Consider the following 15732-nt stretch of genomic DNA (forward strand, 5'->3'; position numbering starts at 1 on the left):
GTCTCTCGTTGACAGATCCACATGAAGACCATGCCTGCTGCCATGTTCAGGCTCCTCACGGGCCAGGAGACCCCGCTGTACATCTAGGCCCACCCAGCCTGCACCGCCCAGCCCGCCTGGGTTCAGAGGAGCCCGAAAGGCTGGACCCAGGATCTGACCCCTGACCCCACAGCCCGCCCAAGGACACTGGCTCCTCCGAAGGGTGTGCCCTCACCACCCACTTTTTTTTTTTTTGGACAAAAAGGGGGGATGTCTTCATCAAAGGAGAGTCACAGGAAGCATCTCTGTAGAACAGTCACGTGTTTTGCCCATTTTGACCCGTCTTCTCGTTGCGACGGACAAGGCTGTTTCTCTGTAGCTGTGTGGTGTGGAGTGTGTCTTTCCTCCCTGAAGCCGTGGAGAGCGGACGTGAAGGGAGCCCCGCCAGGACAGCAAGCTCCTTCCCGGGACGCGGGGCCCTCGGGGTGCTTCGGGGGAGGGCGATCGCGCTGCTGCAGCTGCCCGGATCCCGGGGTGTGACTTGTAAGTGAAGTCCGGGAACATGTGATTGTACTGAACCAGAAGGGAGACGGTCCTGAGTTAAATAAAAGATGATGGCCACAACATGGAAACTCCATATTTATTTAGACACTATCACGGTTTTGACTTTTACTTTGACAAGCCATTCTTCAGACTTTAGGATTTCCGGGTGACCGCGCACCTACCCCTCCTGTCCTCACCCGAGGCTCGGAGGTTCCGCGGACTTGCGTGGGCACGCCCCCTGCTGGCCGTCTCTCCCCGCCCCTTGGGGGCGGGGCCCGCTGGCTCCTCCTCCCAGGGACACGGGGCGCAGCAGCGGCCGTCTGTTTCCAGCCTCTATACACACACACACACACGCACACACACACACACGAGCTCCCCCACCCCCCAAACGCCGAACCCACCCTGGCAGACTCTGCCACTCCCGGGGCCGCTGGTGGCGAGAGCAGGTCACTGGACGAGCCGGGCGTCGCCGCGAGCAGTATTCGAGCGTGTGTAGATAAAGTGAAACGTAGTCTAGTTCGGTTCATTAGAGGTCATTGTTAACTGACGTCCTTTTGTCTGGAACTCTCTTTTTTTGGCCCCGGCCTTGAAGAATACACTGTGACTTAAGAAGCCTTACCATGCAGTAACTAAAGCTTTAGGATTACTGTATTCAAGGAGTGACCTGTGTGTTGCATGCAGCCGACCTTAGGAAGACTCGCTAATAGCACTAATAAAGCTGAAGTCCTGACGAAAAGCGGTTTGTGTGGCTGGTTTGTTAGCGGAGGAATGGATGCCCGACTTCCCTCCACCTCGAGGCCTTACACGTGCCTCTGCAATGGTGCTGTGTTTGCTGAGAGCATCCCCTTCGGGTCTGGGGCCTTGGGGGGGGCTCTTCCCGGGGAGGTCAGAGGGGTGGGTGCTCCAGCACCCAGTGTGAGGCCCGCACCCCCGCCCCCCCCAGTCCCAAGGAGGAGACAGGCTGCTAACTGAATAAGGGAGAGAAGGAGCCTTGCCATTCTCCTGGTTTAAATTTCGGTGATTCCAGGAGAGGTGAGTTATATGCGTGTGTATCTGTAAAACAGAGCTGGACCATCCATCCCAGTGGCGTCTGCTTACCTGGAGGGTCCTTTGTGGCCTGTCACCTGGCGTAGGGAGGTGGGGTGAATGTGGGCTTTGATCAGAAGGCCGGGGATGGGGTTTGCCCCCCCACACCCCCCCCCCGCCTTGGTCCGGGGAGCTTAGCCTGGTAGGACCCACCTCTGGTCTGCCCACAATCCATCTGCGCTCCAAGCTATGAGCTACTGACAAGGCCCTTCACAGCTAGCCCGAGATGGCCCACACCCTTGGGTGACGAGAGGGAATGTCACCTGAATACAAGCTGGAGGGAAAGGGCGAAAGCTCCAGAGAGCCAAGGGGTATGTCCCTGCATTGCCCAAGACAGGGCAGGTGAACAGGCTCCGGAGACAAAAGCCATGGCTAGCAAATGACACGGGGTGCCGAATGATTCACAGAAAAAATCCAAATGAAAGACCGCTCTGAGCCAGTGGCCTGCATTCCTCCCGGAAGCCTCGGATGTCACATGCTTGGAGGGGGGCAGCTGTGGGCCAGCCCTGGCGGGCACCCGCCCTCTACCTCCCAGCCCACAGGCCCTGCCCTTTTCTGGAACGATGTTCGGAGACACGGCTGGCCAGCCGCAGGTGCTTCACACTCCCTGGCGGCCGCCTGAGACCCTGGTCTTCAGAGGCACACACGGGCTCTCTGCCTCTCTGTCCCAATTAGACCCGGAGACACAGAGGCCAGAAATAGTTTTTATTAAAACATGGATCATTATGAAAACACCTTGAGGTACATTAAATAAATACAACCTTCAAGTTGTACAAACAGGTCTCCTGTGGCTTGAAAACAATTTCCTATAAATTCTGCCTAATAGCAGCATCTGTGAATCAATACAGCTGAGGGCGGGGGGTGGGGGTGGGAAACATCCATTTGAAAGCAGCTTTCTGTTACATGGTTTGTTACAAGCATTCAAGCTGCGTTGTTGTCACCAGCTGAAGGAGACCTTGTGAAGGATGAGTCCCCCGCTTGTTTGCCATAGAGAAGGGGTCCAGAGCTCACCCACCTCAGCGTTCTTTTGCCCCCCATGCAACTGGCAGTGTCTGGACAGGCTCTGGCCCCCACGCCGAGCTGACCCCATTTGGGTTGTGGGGAAAAGGCAGGGAGAGTGCCCAGGACCCAGGCGTGTGCAGGTGGGGGGAGGGTCCCCTGCAGGTGGGGGTCCCGTGCCTTAGCTTCCTGGGGCAGCCTGCGAGGCTCTGCCCTGCCTGCTGATGCTTTATCGGGAGGAGAGCAGGGAGGCGGTGCACCAGCAAGAGGAACCACATGGTCTGGGCTTGGGGTGCTTGCTGCTGGGCACCTGGCTCCCAGACGCTGCTGGGCAGAGCAGGGTCTCGGGTACTAGAGCTGGCTTGTTCCTAGCGGCTCTAACTGGCACTTCTCTCCTCCCGGGACCTTTCCCGGAAGCCGGGACCCTGGGCCCTGCTGGAGCCCACATGGGCCACCGGGGGCCCCGAGCAGATGGGCAGAACGTTCTAGCTCAGTGGTATAAAACTGGGTACAGTCTCCTCACCTGCAAGATAGAGTTGCTCTGAGAGCAAATGCACAACTGAGCGTGGAAGGTGCGTGAAGGGCAGGGCTCTTGAGAACATCCAGGACTCTGGGCTTCGGTCAGAGCACCCGCTTGTACCCAGGTGGAGGCCCAGGCTGCCGCAGGAGCCCACGATGGCAGAAGAAACACTGTCCCGCTGCAGGGAGGAGAAGTGAAGGGCACAGAGCGCCAGGGCGGGCTCCCAGTGGCCGCTGTCCCTGGCTGCACAATAAAAATACTGATGGCCGAGCTCTACCCCAGAGCTGCGAGTGCAAGGGTAAGGGGCAGGCCTCACTCAAATTGCAGCCACGTCGGAGAGTGCAGGCTTAGCTCCGGGGCTCGGCCCAAGGACACTGCTATGTGCGCCCCCAAGCCCGAGTGTGGGCCCCCCACATGCAGGTGAAAACCCCCCGCAGCTTGCTAAGCTCTGGTTCCCACCCCAGGGACACCGAAAATGCCCGGATTCAGAAGCCATGAATGCTGTGCTGATGGGCTCAGGGGAGGCTGCTTGGAAAAACCATCAATTAACTGTACCAGCGAAGGGATTTGCTTTGGGCACGGGGAGGGATTTCAAAAGCCCTCGGCTGAGAAAAATGAGACAAGAGATTTCCCATTTTGTAGTCTGGATAAAGTGCTCATAATTCATCTCTGGGATTCTCCCGTGGAAAAGTTCTGGTTGGCCTCAGAAGGCCTGATGGGTATTCTTCCAGTTCTGTCACCTCAGCCAGAGGCGAGGAGGCAATGACCAAGAACATTTACCGAAGCCAAGTGTTCAAAGCTGACCGTCACTGCAGGCTCCCCGCACCTCCGTTGCTGGGGGCTCCAGGCGTCCGGACCGCAGACCCTCCCCACCAGCCCTTTCCCAGTGCCAACGACATGACGTCCCCAGCACGTTGGCTACGGTGGGGCGCAGAGCAGAGGGCAGGGCAGCCCACAGCCCCTAGACGCTGGACGCCAAGCAAGAGTGGGCAGCGGTCGGCTCCCTCCTCGTGCTCCCCATGCCAGGCCCCTGGGCTCTCGGTTGACAGCTGTGGGTTCTGGGCTGCCTTGTTCAAGGCAGGGCCACGGCACGGGCGCTGGTGGCCACTGCTGTGGATGGCAGAAGGACAGGCGTTCCCACGGCTGCAGAAAGTTCTGGAGGACCGTGCTGCTCCAGGGCCGTTGTGGGAAGTGGCTGGTGTTAATGTTGCCAGAACATGAGGGCCGGTGGGGAGGGGGTGGGGGGCCCAAGAAAGGCAAAGGCCCAAGCTGCCGCTGCAGGGAGGCGGGGCTGGCCTGCTTCCACATACCCAGCTCGGCGGGTGCTGTGTGGAAAGATGCTTTACAACCTGCGTCTTCTGCTGCCTGGCTGGGAAGCGGATGCTCTGGGTCATCAGAGACCTCCTTTCTGAGGAGGCGCACAGATCCTGGGGTATGGGCCTCTTCCCCCAGACCTCCACCCGTCCAGGCCGTCCTGGGGAGGGCAGACGCAGGGAAAACCCCCCAAAGAGGCTCCCCAAGAGTGTCTGCAGAGGAGGAGACAGCCAGAGAGACAGTGGGGAGGGTACCCCATGGAGAGGTGGTGGGGAGGGGAGGCCCAAGGGACCAGGGGACCTGGGGGGGGTGGGGGTGTCCAGCAAAGCTCCCTGCCACACCAGCTTGCTTCCCGGAGGCGGCCAGGCCACGCTGAGGTCTCCTAATGTGATTCGTAGGCACGACAGCCCTGCATCCTGCGGGCGGAGAGCTGGGCCTGGGCTGTCCTTCGTGCCAGAATTATCCATTTTCTTTCCAGGCAGCACACGATAAAGGGTAGATTATTGAGTGATACAAACCATAGAAGAAAATGGTCTCATATTACTCGATATCCTCTTCTATCCACTAAACACTCAACTGAATCGCAGGTGGGGGACAGTCTTGCTTTTTGACGGCCCTGATTTTGAAGATACTTAGCGTCTCTAGCGTCACCTGCCACTGTGTTTCCAGAACGCTGGGTAGGTGCTACGTGCCTGACAAAGCGGAAGAGTTCGCGGTGGCCACAAGAGTCATTTTTCTGTATTAGCGGAATAGGTAGGAAGTGTCATCCCCAAGACAACTGACCGGATCCTCCTGCAGAGAGGGACGGCAGCTCACGGCCTGGGCCACCCTGAGATCTGGGCCGCAGGCCCCTCCCCGCCAGCACAGTGGCCTCCAGCAAGGACGCGTGGGCCCAGGCCCATCCGGGTCAGGACCCGTGGCCTGGTCACACCTGGTCCCGAACGCCGGCGCTGAACACGGCCTCCTCCCCGTGGGGCTCCTCAGGGGGGCCGGCCGGGCGGAAGGTGCCCACCACGTGCCGCACCTCGGGAGGGAGGGCACAGTTCGAGCGTTCCAGAAACTTAGCCACCAACACCCTGGCGTCTGTGTGGCCCTTGCTGTCCACTAGAGAGTGTGGCCGCTCTTTGCAGACCGTCTGTAAGGTCTCTGGCTTTCCCCGCGGGTCGCCTTTCCGGGGATCCGGTGGCCCAGGGGGTGAGAGCGGGCGCCGACCTGCACAGGCAGCCGCGACAGAGTGAGCTCGGGAAACTAAAAATCAAGGGAAAAGATAACATCTGAAAACAACCAAAACAAGACAAAAAGCAGCCGTTAAGTGAGTTCTTGACAAAGCAAACGCAAGCCTGCTTGGGACACACTTTCGGCTGGCATTTCCACGTCCCTGGGCTGGTGCGCTGGGCGTGTCCCTGCTTCCTGGGTCCCTTCATCCCCAGTGTGGCCTGCCCCTGTCAGCCCTGAGTTGAGCTGGGGTTATAACCTAGAGGGGCCACAGCCCCCCGGCGCTGAAGGGCTGGAGATCCGAGGGCAAAATGCGAAGCAGGTGGGGCAAGAGGGGCAGGTGCAGGTGGGGATCCCCCTTGCCTTCGTCTCTCCGCTGGGGGGGGGCTTCTCGGCCTTGCTTGGCTCAGTGACCGTTGCCCTTGTGGGTCTGATGGCATCTAGAGATGGGTCTGCCTGAAGGCCATAGCTGGGGGTGACAGAGGGGCAATGAGGGCACCCCCCACCACATGCAGGGCTGACAGCAGCCACTGCTCACTGGCACCAGAGCTCAGAGCACCCGGGGCCCTGCAGGCCAAGGCCAGGGGCACCGGCTCCCAACAGGGCCCACGGCTGCTCCGGATGACCCGAGGCACAAGCCATGGTCTGACGGTGCCGTCTCCCCTGGGACCAGATTAGGGCCTGACTTGCCCACAGCGCGTTTCCCGGTGGCCTGGCATCGTTCTGGGGGCAGTGGGGCAAGGCTGACAATTCAGCACGAGGAACTGTAAGAACCTCACACGCGAGGCCCATCTCCCCCCACCCACCACAGAGCATCTCAGAAATTTGGTGAAACAAGCAGCCCCGAGCCTGTTACAGCCGCTGTTGCCTCTCACGTGTTCCCCAGAGCCAGAAGGGAAGGCAAGGCCGTTCTCTGAAAGCCCGCAGAGCTGGGGAGCCCATGCTCCTGGCTGATACCCCGAGGCAGCCAAGGAGCACGAGTCACCCCCCTCCCCCCGCCCCCGTCTCGCAGCAGGTGTCAAAGTGCTTCAGAAAAGGAGTGTCTCACCGGTCCCCAGAGCAGCCCCGGACAGTCCTGCTTCCAGGTCCTGGCTGCAGGACGGGGTGTGTGACGAGGCATGGCCTTAATCAGAGAGAGAATCCAGTTAACAGGCGGCAGGGAAAACGGAGCTCCTGACGACAAGATCATCACCCTCCCGTGGCCGAGAACTATCTTTTTGATGCGGTGGACCCGCAGGGGGAGGCTCCTGCACTCACCCCGAGCCGAGCCGTGCGCCGTCCCACAGGGCAGTCCCAGAGCTGGCGCCCCCCACGGGGCAGGCGGCATCCCCGGGCTGGGCACAGCGCGGCGGGCCAGCGCCCCAAGCAACCCCAGTGCCCTTGGAATGCCCATCCGCCCCGAGGGTCCCCAGAGACCCCCGGGGAGGCACATGCGGGACAGTAACTGCCTCGTCTAGCTGAGGAGAGGCTGTGCCCACGGCGTGGTGCAGGGACGCAGAGAAGGCCCTGTGACAACCTGTAATCAAACCGCCGCTTCTCCTCATCCCCACCCCCAAAATGTCACGGTTTGCAGAGCCCGACTTTCCCTACAGGGGGCAGAGGAGGCCATCAGGGGCCACAGAGCAGACACGCCCGGTGCATGGGATCGTCCCCCGGACTTGAACGGGTAATAGCCCTCACGGGGAGGACAGAAGGGCTGAGTGTGGAATCCTCCAGCACAGGCGGGGGGGCGGGGGTGCAGAGGAGGGTCTGAGGGAGTCCTGTCTAGTGAGCTGGCAGCTGGACGTGGGAGGGGAGGGCGGCGGGACAGAGGGATGCAGGCCAAGGAGCCTGCAGGGCCAAATCTGGCTTTTCCACCAGGAGGGCCCTTGTAGGCAATGACCTTGGCGGCTTCCTGGTTCTTTCCCGGGATACAGTTCTCCTGGGGCACGGATCCTGTGTATTTGGGGTTCAGCCAGACAAGACCACTGAGTCCAGGCCCCCAGCGGGCCTCTTCCGGGCTCTTTGGGTTCCACTGTAGGAAGTCTACACTCTGATGGCCCTGCAGGCCTAAGTCCCACCCGACCTTACGGGCAAAGACACTGCCATCCTCCCCCCTCGAAACCAGCACCGGCTTCAGGGCACACAAGGCCCCCTGGGGGGCTGGCGTGAAGGGCAAGTCCCGGGCTGCTGGGCACAGCGACTCTGACACCAGGCCCGACAGCCCAGGGAGGGCGCCGCCCCCTCCGAGTCACGTGCGGCGATTGGGACCCAAGCTCCAGGCCACACAGGGAGGGCTGCCAAGGGGGCCCACGAGGTGCTGCTGGAAACACACCTGGGTCTAACTGGGGCGCCTCGGCTGGAGGACACCCCGCCAGCCCAGCGCTGCCACTGAGGCACAGCCATGCCTTATGTGGCCCTGGGTCCCAGCAGGCCACGAAGCAGGCACCAGCACTTCCCCCAAGTGTGCAGCCCACGCTTGTCCTGGGGAGAGAGCCACCCGCCCGACCTGAGTCCCCACGTGGGCCCCAGAGCTGGTGTGCCACTGGCAGGCTGATGTCAGGGGCTAGCCGACCCCGGGTGGGCTCTCATCACCCCAAACCTTCCATCCCTCCTCCCCGTACTCCCCAGCCAGAAAGTAGGAAGGCTGGTGGGTGCTCAGCAGAGGCCCCTGGCTGTCCACCCCTCCCTAGGGCCCTCGGGCATTAAGGCCACATTCCCAAAGTGGCCCCTGAGCACAGTCCCAAGTGTCCAGGGCAGAGCAGGGCACATGCAGAGGACACAGCGGGGCTGGACCAGTCATACCTGCTACACTGGATGAGCAAGAAGTGGGGTCGCTGGTGGAGCGGGCCATACGCCTGGGCCCTGGCACCACCCATGTGCCCTGGTCAGGGCCCTCCGGGGACTCGAGGCCAGGTGGCAGGGGCTGCGAGGCACCCACGGGGCCTTCGGGGCTCAGGCCTGGCGCAGTGGCACCCTCGGATGCCAGGAGGCTTGAACCATCTGCGGGCTCTGCAAGGCAAGGGACACAGTCTTAGCACTGGGGCTGGGCCACCACAGAGCCACCCGAGACGGGCCCGGTGCCTGCCCGAGAGTGAGTCTCAGCCTCCTGGAGCCCTCCCAGGGGGCCCGAGCCGTCTGCCCTTCAACACCCAGTCTAGACCAACCTGTAATCCTGAGGGCGTGGAAACATGGAGCATGCTTTATGGTGTAGGAAGGTTTGGGTGGACGCCAGATGATCTCCCAAGAATCATTCCAGGGGGTGTATGGGGTGCGGGGCACTTACACTCTTCACAATCCATGAGAGATTAAAAGTCAGCACCCAGCCCCATCTCCCATCCAGGGCAGGCCTTGGGGGGGTTGACGTCCAGGAAGGGGGAGGTCACAGGATGCTCGATGCCCACACAGCACACAGCCCGTGCAGAGAAGGGTGGGGCTCAGAGGGGCACTAGGGCATCCTAGCCGGGGCCTCCTGGGCCCGAGAACCTGCCTGCCGCACACAGAGGGTATGGCCCAGGGCCTGGAGTGCAAGCCTTGCCCTGGTCAAGCAGGGGCGGGAGCCCGCCCGGGAGGCAGGCCTGCCTGGTTCTCCAAGCGTGGGCCAGGCCGTCAGCATCAGCACGGCCCGGGGAACGTGTAGGCGTTCAGCCCCACTGCACCCGAAACTCGGGGGTGGGAACGAGCCCCCAGGAGATTCTGCTCCCCCCCACCCCAAGTGTACGACCCACTGCTCTATCCCTGTGATGCTGGTCAGGTCGGGCTCCAGCCCCTCACCACTCCAAGGCTGGTCCCCTGGGGGGACGGGATCAGAATCTGTCTTAACAAGATCGCAGGGGATCTGTGTGCACAGTATTAAGGCTCAAGAACCAGTGCTCCCTCCGCTCTTTTATCCCATTACCAGACAAGGTCAGAGCTGCCTTCCATGAGGCTCCTCACCCATCAGGGGCAGATTTTTGAGGCGAAAGGCTCACCCTTTGTAAGAACCACAGCAGCCTGAACAACTCCGGGTGGGAAGCTTTGGGGTCTGTCCCTTCCATCCCTTTCCGTGGATACTGTGGGAGGCCTCTCTGCTTCCTTCGTATCTGTGCGCTTGCCCTACACCGAGGGCTTTACCGGTGACCTCCCACTTAATCCTCTCCGCTCTCCCAGGCTACCACTCAGGAAACACGGCTGAGAGGCCTCAGGGGAAGAGGAGCTCGAGGCCACAGAGTGGTGGAGCTGGGTGGAAGCAGCCCACTTCTAGAGCACTCCGGCTTCAGCAGCCCTCCACTATCACCCCTGCCCTCTCCACAGATACCATGAGACATTTAGCAGTCCATCTGGATGAACCGAACCTCACCAATCACAGCAAAAGAAAAAAAAAAAATTCAGGATGATTGATCTTTTTTTTTCCTTTTTTTTTTAGAGAGCGGGGAGGTAGGGGGAGGTAGGGGGAGGTAGGGAGAGGGGCAGAGGGAGAGGGAGAGAGAGAATCCTAGTTAGGCTGCACACTCAGTGCACAGCCCAACTCGGGGCTCGATCTCCCAACCCTGAGATCATGATCTGAGCTGAAATCAAGAGTCCCAGGAGCCCCAATCCTTTTCTTTTTTAAGATACTGGAAGAACAGGTGTAGAAAATAGAATAAATCTACAACTTTGGAGTGAAGAAAGACTTTGTAAACATGATAGACACCAGAGAGGAAAAGCTTGATAAATCTGACAATAAGAAAAATCGTAAAAAACAAAAACAAACAAAAAAACACAAATTGTAAAAATTGTATGGCAAAGGCATTATTAACAGGGAGGAAGCCGAGCACAAACTGGGAAGGCGTCCCTGCAGTGAACAGAAAAGGGAGAAAATGTATCTATTTAACAAATATTTTTCTTATAGATTCACACACACAAAAAAACACCCCACAAAACACTGCAAAAATGTGGGCCCCAAACTGACCTACAGGTAGGTAATAAACATGTAAAAAGGTGCTCACACTCTATCTTGTGTATTGTTCACCTGCAGGGGTGATAAAGATCATCAGGAACAATGATGTCTTGGGGTGTCATAAACACCGTTGGTGGGTACGGACACTAGCAATAAAACCCTTCCAGAACGCCATGTGGCCAACACGCCAAAACCTAAGATACCCATTTCCTTGGACTCTGCAATTTCACCCATAGGAACTGATTCTAAGGGAATGATTGGGCAAGCACTCAAAGCTGAATGCATCCATGTAGAAAAGAAACACTTCCCTGTATCCTTAGAAAACCTCAAACCAGCAAGTGGAATTACTAACTGTATCAAAATCACACAGCGGCATATTAAAATTATTCTGAATCCTATTCATCCCTGCTGATTCCTCTTGATCTCCGTTTTCTCTCTTTTTTACAGCTTTATTGCAGTATAACTGATACACAAAACCCCGCACATTTTTAATATGTACCATTTGATGAGATTGGACATAAGCATATATCCTTAATCCCAATTTGCTTAATGTCAGTGATAATCCAATGGCTGAGTTCCTCAGGGAAACAGAGTCACAGAGAGAGAAATGTGACTTAGTTCCAAATAGCTATCATTAACGGAAGCTTATATAATTAGGGTAACACAACAGGGAAAGCTCATAGGCCAAGACATTCTTGTACCCCCTCACCGGCTTTTGTTGTCTGTTTACACAGCACTGATCATCCTAGTGGACTTCCTCCGGCTTTTCACCTAACGATCACAAGCATTTTTCCTAATCAATGTAAAATGACATATTTAGCATATGTATCATATTTTCCTTGACTCTTATCAATGGACATCATTGTCCCTGTAAGTTTTTACTCTTATGAAAAATGCAAGTTATCTTTATGCCTACGGTTTTTTCTTTTTTCTTTTTTTTTTTTTTTTGCATTACCCCCCTAGGGCAGTTCCAGAAGTATGATCACCACATCTAACAGCATAAACATTTTTTATGGCTCTTTATCAAGATGCTTTGCCAAAGGGGTGTGTTGATTTACAAGCCGCCAGTCAGGTCTGGGTGTAGGGCCTTTCCTCTGGCCTTGCCAGCCTTCATGTCCTCATTACTATTTTATTTCAGTAAGTGAAAAACAATACCAGCATCTATCCCCTTCCGGGCACCCCCCTCCCAATTCTAGAGCTCATACATGAGTCTGACAAGGTTGCAGGATACCAGATCACCCCGTACCACCGTCGGTCACGCGTACTAACGAGTGTGCAGAAACCCAAAGTAAAAACAACGCCACTTACAGCTGCTCCAAAGAAAACGAAGCTCCCAAGTGTACACCTAACAAAACATGTTCAGGATCTGTATTCTGAAAATGACAAAATGCTGAGGAAAGAAGTCAAAGAAGATCCAAATCCACGGGGAGACAGACCCTCTGCAGGCTTAATGCCACTCCTGCTAAATTCCCAGCTCGAGTATTTGTGGGCACAGACAAGTGGGTTCTAAAAGGGATATGGAAACACACAGGCCATAGATGACCTAGAACAATCCTGATGAAGAGGAGCAGAGGGGAGGTGTGGCTTGCTGATGGGAAGGCTCAGCGCCGAGCAACCGGTCATCAGCGCAGAGGGACTGACGCGCAGACGAATGCCACGGAATACGGGGCCCAAAACTACCCCCACGCCATTATGCCCAGCTGACTTTTGTCAAAGGTACACAAGCAACAAACGGTCTGGAGCAGTTGGATATGCATAGACCAAAAAAATGACAGGGACCTCAACCTCACTCCATCCAGAAATTACCTGGTGGGAGGCATCTTTTCTGAAGTGAAACCTGCTTGGCCTGCTGTCCCATGAGTGTGTCTGTCTGTTCCTCTCCATATAATCCTGCCCACTTCCAGCCTGGCCCCTCTACCCAGAGTCGGTGCTGGAAGCAGCCCTGAGCTTCCCAGTCGAGCCCAGTTAATTGCCCGGATCCTGGGCAGTGAGGAAGGCCCCGCCCGCCTGCAAGAATTCCTGACTCCCCTGTCCATCTCTACCTGCCCTGGGCTCTGGGAGCCACCAGGCTGCTTGGCCTTGCCGACCATGCTTTCCTCCAGAACGTGCGTTTTTGGGAGTGATGTGGCTGGCACGGGGAAAGGAAGCCCCATCGGCGCAAAGTCTATCATGCACTGGGTGGGTGTGGTCACCTGTGGTGGGGGACCGAGACACGCTGTGCCCTGCAGCAGTCTCTGGGAAGGCCACAGGATACCACAGCTTTTGATGGCTGCTAGGAGCCACCAAGTGAAGGACAAAGTCACTTCCAAATCCTAGAACGGCAGAGCCCAGACTCCTACAACCCAAAGGCGTCCTCGTAGGATGGCCCCTTCTTATTTCTTAGATGTTAACTAGAGTTGGGGTTGAGCCCTGGGACTGTAATGGTGGTCCTTTCTGGGACCCTTAGTTATCTCACAAGTTAGCTGACTTCCATCTCTGAATAAGCCCACCCACCTGAGTCCACCCAAGGACCCAGCCCCTACCCATTTGCTCCCTCTGTGACTAGGCGTTGTCTGCTTTCCTGACACCTCAGACGACCTCCCCACCTCTGGCTTCGTACAGCGGCTCCCACCTCACATCTGAGAGGAGACCTTCCACATTTTTCCTTCAATGTCCACCAGGATACAACTTCCAGCATCCTTCCCCCGGCCTCTCCCCCCAAATCCAGTGGGCAAAGGGGCCCGGCCTGGCTCCCTCCTGAGGCAGAAGCCCAGTGGACATGAACCTGCTACAGTTTTAGCTCCAGAAAGGGTCCATCCCAGATGGAGTCAAGCGTGTCTTCAAACCCATACCCCTCAAGTGGAGAAGAAAGGGCGCTGGGGGAGAGGGGGCAAGCCCGCCCGAGAGAAAGCATGAGGCCCCCCAGGTGTACTGACTTACTTGTTACTACATGCCCCTAAGGGAGGAACTCTGGAGAACGTCTATGGTACTGAACAGCAAAGGCTATAGCAAATTCCATCCCCTTAAAGAGCAAGCAATGGAGGGAGGGCAAGGAGCAGGGAGGAGGAGAGAAGGAAATAGGAGAGGAAAGGGGACATGCTTTGGAAAACACAGACTTATTTCAAATGCTGAATGGGGTAAGATTACCTTGTGTGCCGAAGCCAGCCGTGGCATCTGGGTCCCTGGGGCTGGACTCGGTCGCCTGCTGATCCACACTCGTAAGCTACGGCAAGAAACGAGGCATCGGATGGGTCATCTGTAGTTTGGAGGGGACATCACAACAGGCTCCAGAAATCAAGGCTGATGTCAGAGCTCATCTTCTAGGAAGACATGTATGTACATTTCTGCTTTTCTCCTCTAAATTTATGGGGTCAGGCTGTGAGGATGCCAAGGCCAAAGGATCACTGCCAAGGCCTAAGCCCGTCTCTCTGACCTTCTGAAAGCAGAGTGCCCAGCACTCCCCAAGAGCCCACCAGGGCCAGGTGCCAGCGACCCCGAACCCACTCACCTTCCACTTCCGGGGGCACTGCTGGGGACCAACAAAGGCCACACAGACTCCTCCAGAGTCACTGTAGGAGGTAGGACAGCCCCTGGCCTCGCTTCCAACGCCCTCCTCCCAACTGCTCTCTTCCCTGTTTCCACAGCAGGAAGAATAAAGCCACACGGGACAGACAGTCATGAGACCTGTAATGCTTTGGGCCCACACAGCTTGCACACAGGGTGGATGTTTAAGAAACAATCTTGGCCTCCGTGAGCTCCCAGACTCCCCCAGAGCATGCATTTGCTCCTCTTCCCTTTTGCCTTCTGCAGATGGAAGCAAGAGGTTGCTCCCAAGGCTGACCTCCCTGCCTGAGCTCGGGCTCAGGGTCCATGTCCACTCAGGCCATGTGCTCGGTTGAACGTGGGCCCCATGACTCCGGGTACACTGTCCCGTCCTGGTGCAGGGGGTAGCCGTGACGATTGCATCGTGTTTGGAAGTCAGCATGCTCTTGCAGATTTCTTCTTGAATGGATCATTCTGCCCAGAGAGGCCTTTGGGAACATGGGGGCAGCGGGGGGTGGGGAGTGATAAGACCAGACCTCCTCTGCTGGGCAGGGATGGGGCGCCTCTGCTCTCCTGCCCTGTCTCCCCCTCCCATCCTCTGCTTGCACACTCGGTTCCACCCCGGGTGACCACATCTGCTCCATTGCTCCTTTTAGGGGACAATGGCCCCACACGGGCCATGTGCCTGAATGTCATGAACACCGTACATGTGTGCCCCTGTGCTGACTCAAAAAACGATTTTTGAGTCCTTGTGTCATTTCAGAATTGCTTTGGGGACCTGCTCGCAAATAACGAGCTCTGGGGGAGGGCCGGGAAGGTGAGGCGGGCCCCTGCAGCTCGGTTCGATTCCAGCTCAGGTAATTCCATCCCTGCCTCCCTTGTCTCCCGTCACCTCACTCGGAGAGCTGATAGTCTTCTCCTCTTTCCACCAGGCTGGAGCCGTGGCAGGTGCTGGGCTGTAGCCCTCCCACCAACACACAGCGGGGGAAAGCATGCCCTCGGCGGGGACCCGCGACACGGTCTGGGGGCAAGAACGGCACCTGCGGCGAAGACCCAGAGCCGCCTATCCGTTCCCTTTGATCCCACTTATATGTAATACTGCACACGCTATGTGCCTTCCTCAGCGCACCTGTTCTGCTGCGGAGGGAACCGGGGGAGGGAGAGTCCCATGGCCACCAACGCTCACCTGCTTTTTCACTGAAATCGCTACCTGCCTACAACTGATGCTGGAAATCTGTCGAGAATATTCTGCTAAATCACACAAAAAAGAACAATGCTCTCAAGGTTCATTCCCTTCCAACACTCTTCCTGACCCTGTAAACATTTATTTTTTAATTTTTTTTTTATTTTGCAGGCATGGGTGGCCACTTGGACACTCGAGGCCCGAAGACAAGCTCCTGGAAATAAAGAAATATAAATAAAACAAGAGAAATAAAAGGCACAGTGAGACAAGGTCAGGAGGAAATTGGATTCATTTCGTATTTTGCAGTGGTAGCATTGGCTTCCCTCTGGCTCCTGGTCAAATCCGGGTTTGAGAAGAGACAGCCTCCTGGCAGCACATCATCACCTCTCGTAAGCGGGGTGGCAAGGGTTTAATTTGAATTTGGCCTTCCCTGATGGCCAAGGCCACCCTGCCACCCGAAAGCCGGGAAGGGAA

At 57.1% G+C, this 15732-nt stretch overlaps 2 protein-coding genes across 20 annotated transcripts in view; one reads left to right on the forward strand and one right to left on the reverse strand.

Moving 5' to 3' along the window:
- APBA2 (amyloid beta precursor protein binding family A member 2) overlaps positions 1-603 on the forward strand; it is a 223033-nt gene extending 222430 nt beyond the window's left edge. For all 7 annotated transcript variants that reach the window (XM_081831510.1, XM_081831517.1, XM_081831511.1 and 4 more), the window contains one exon: positions 16-603. In XM_081831510.1, the coding sequence (XP_081687636.1) occupies positions 16-87 (72 nt within the window). In that variant the 3' untranslated portion in view covers positions 88-603. The remainder of the gene's footprint in view (positions 1-15) is intronic.
- Positions 604-5010: 4407 nt separating this feature from the next.
- ENTREP2 (endosomal transmembrane epsin interactor 2) overlaps positions 5011-15732 on the reverse strand; it is a 360783-nt gene continuing 350061 nt past the window's right edge. For 11 of the 13 annotated variants that reach the window (XM_081831519.1, XM_081831525.1, XM_081831520.1 and 8 more), the window contains 4 exons: positions 13680-13755; positions 8441-8647; positions 6705-6779; positions 5011-5689 (listed from right to left, as the gene is read on the reverse strand). In XM_081831519.1, coding sequence (XP_081687645.1) covers positions 5367-5689; positions 6705-6779; positions 8441-8647; positions 13680-13755 — 681 coding nt within the window. In that variant the 3' untranslated portion in view covers positions 5011-5366. Of the gene's footprint in view, positions 5716-6019; positions 6126-6704; positions 6780-8440; positions 8648-13679; positions 13756-15732 lie in introns of all 13 variants that reach the window. The other 2 variants (XR_014148745.1, XM_081831530.1) reach the window with 2 other exon arrangements.

The sequence above is a fragment of the Leptonychotes weddellii genome, chromosome 9 (genome assembly GCF_054177405.1).
Source record: "Leptonychotes weddellii isolate Sample4059 chromosome 9, ASM5417740v2, whole genome shotgun sequence".
NCBI lineage: Eukaryota > Metazoa > Chordata > Mammalia > Carnivora > Phocidae > Leptonychotes > Leptonychotes weddellii.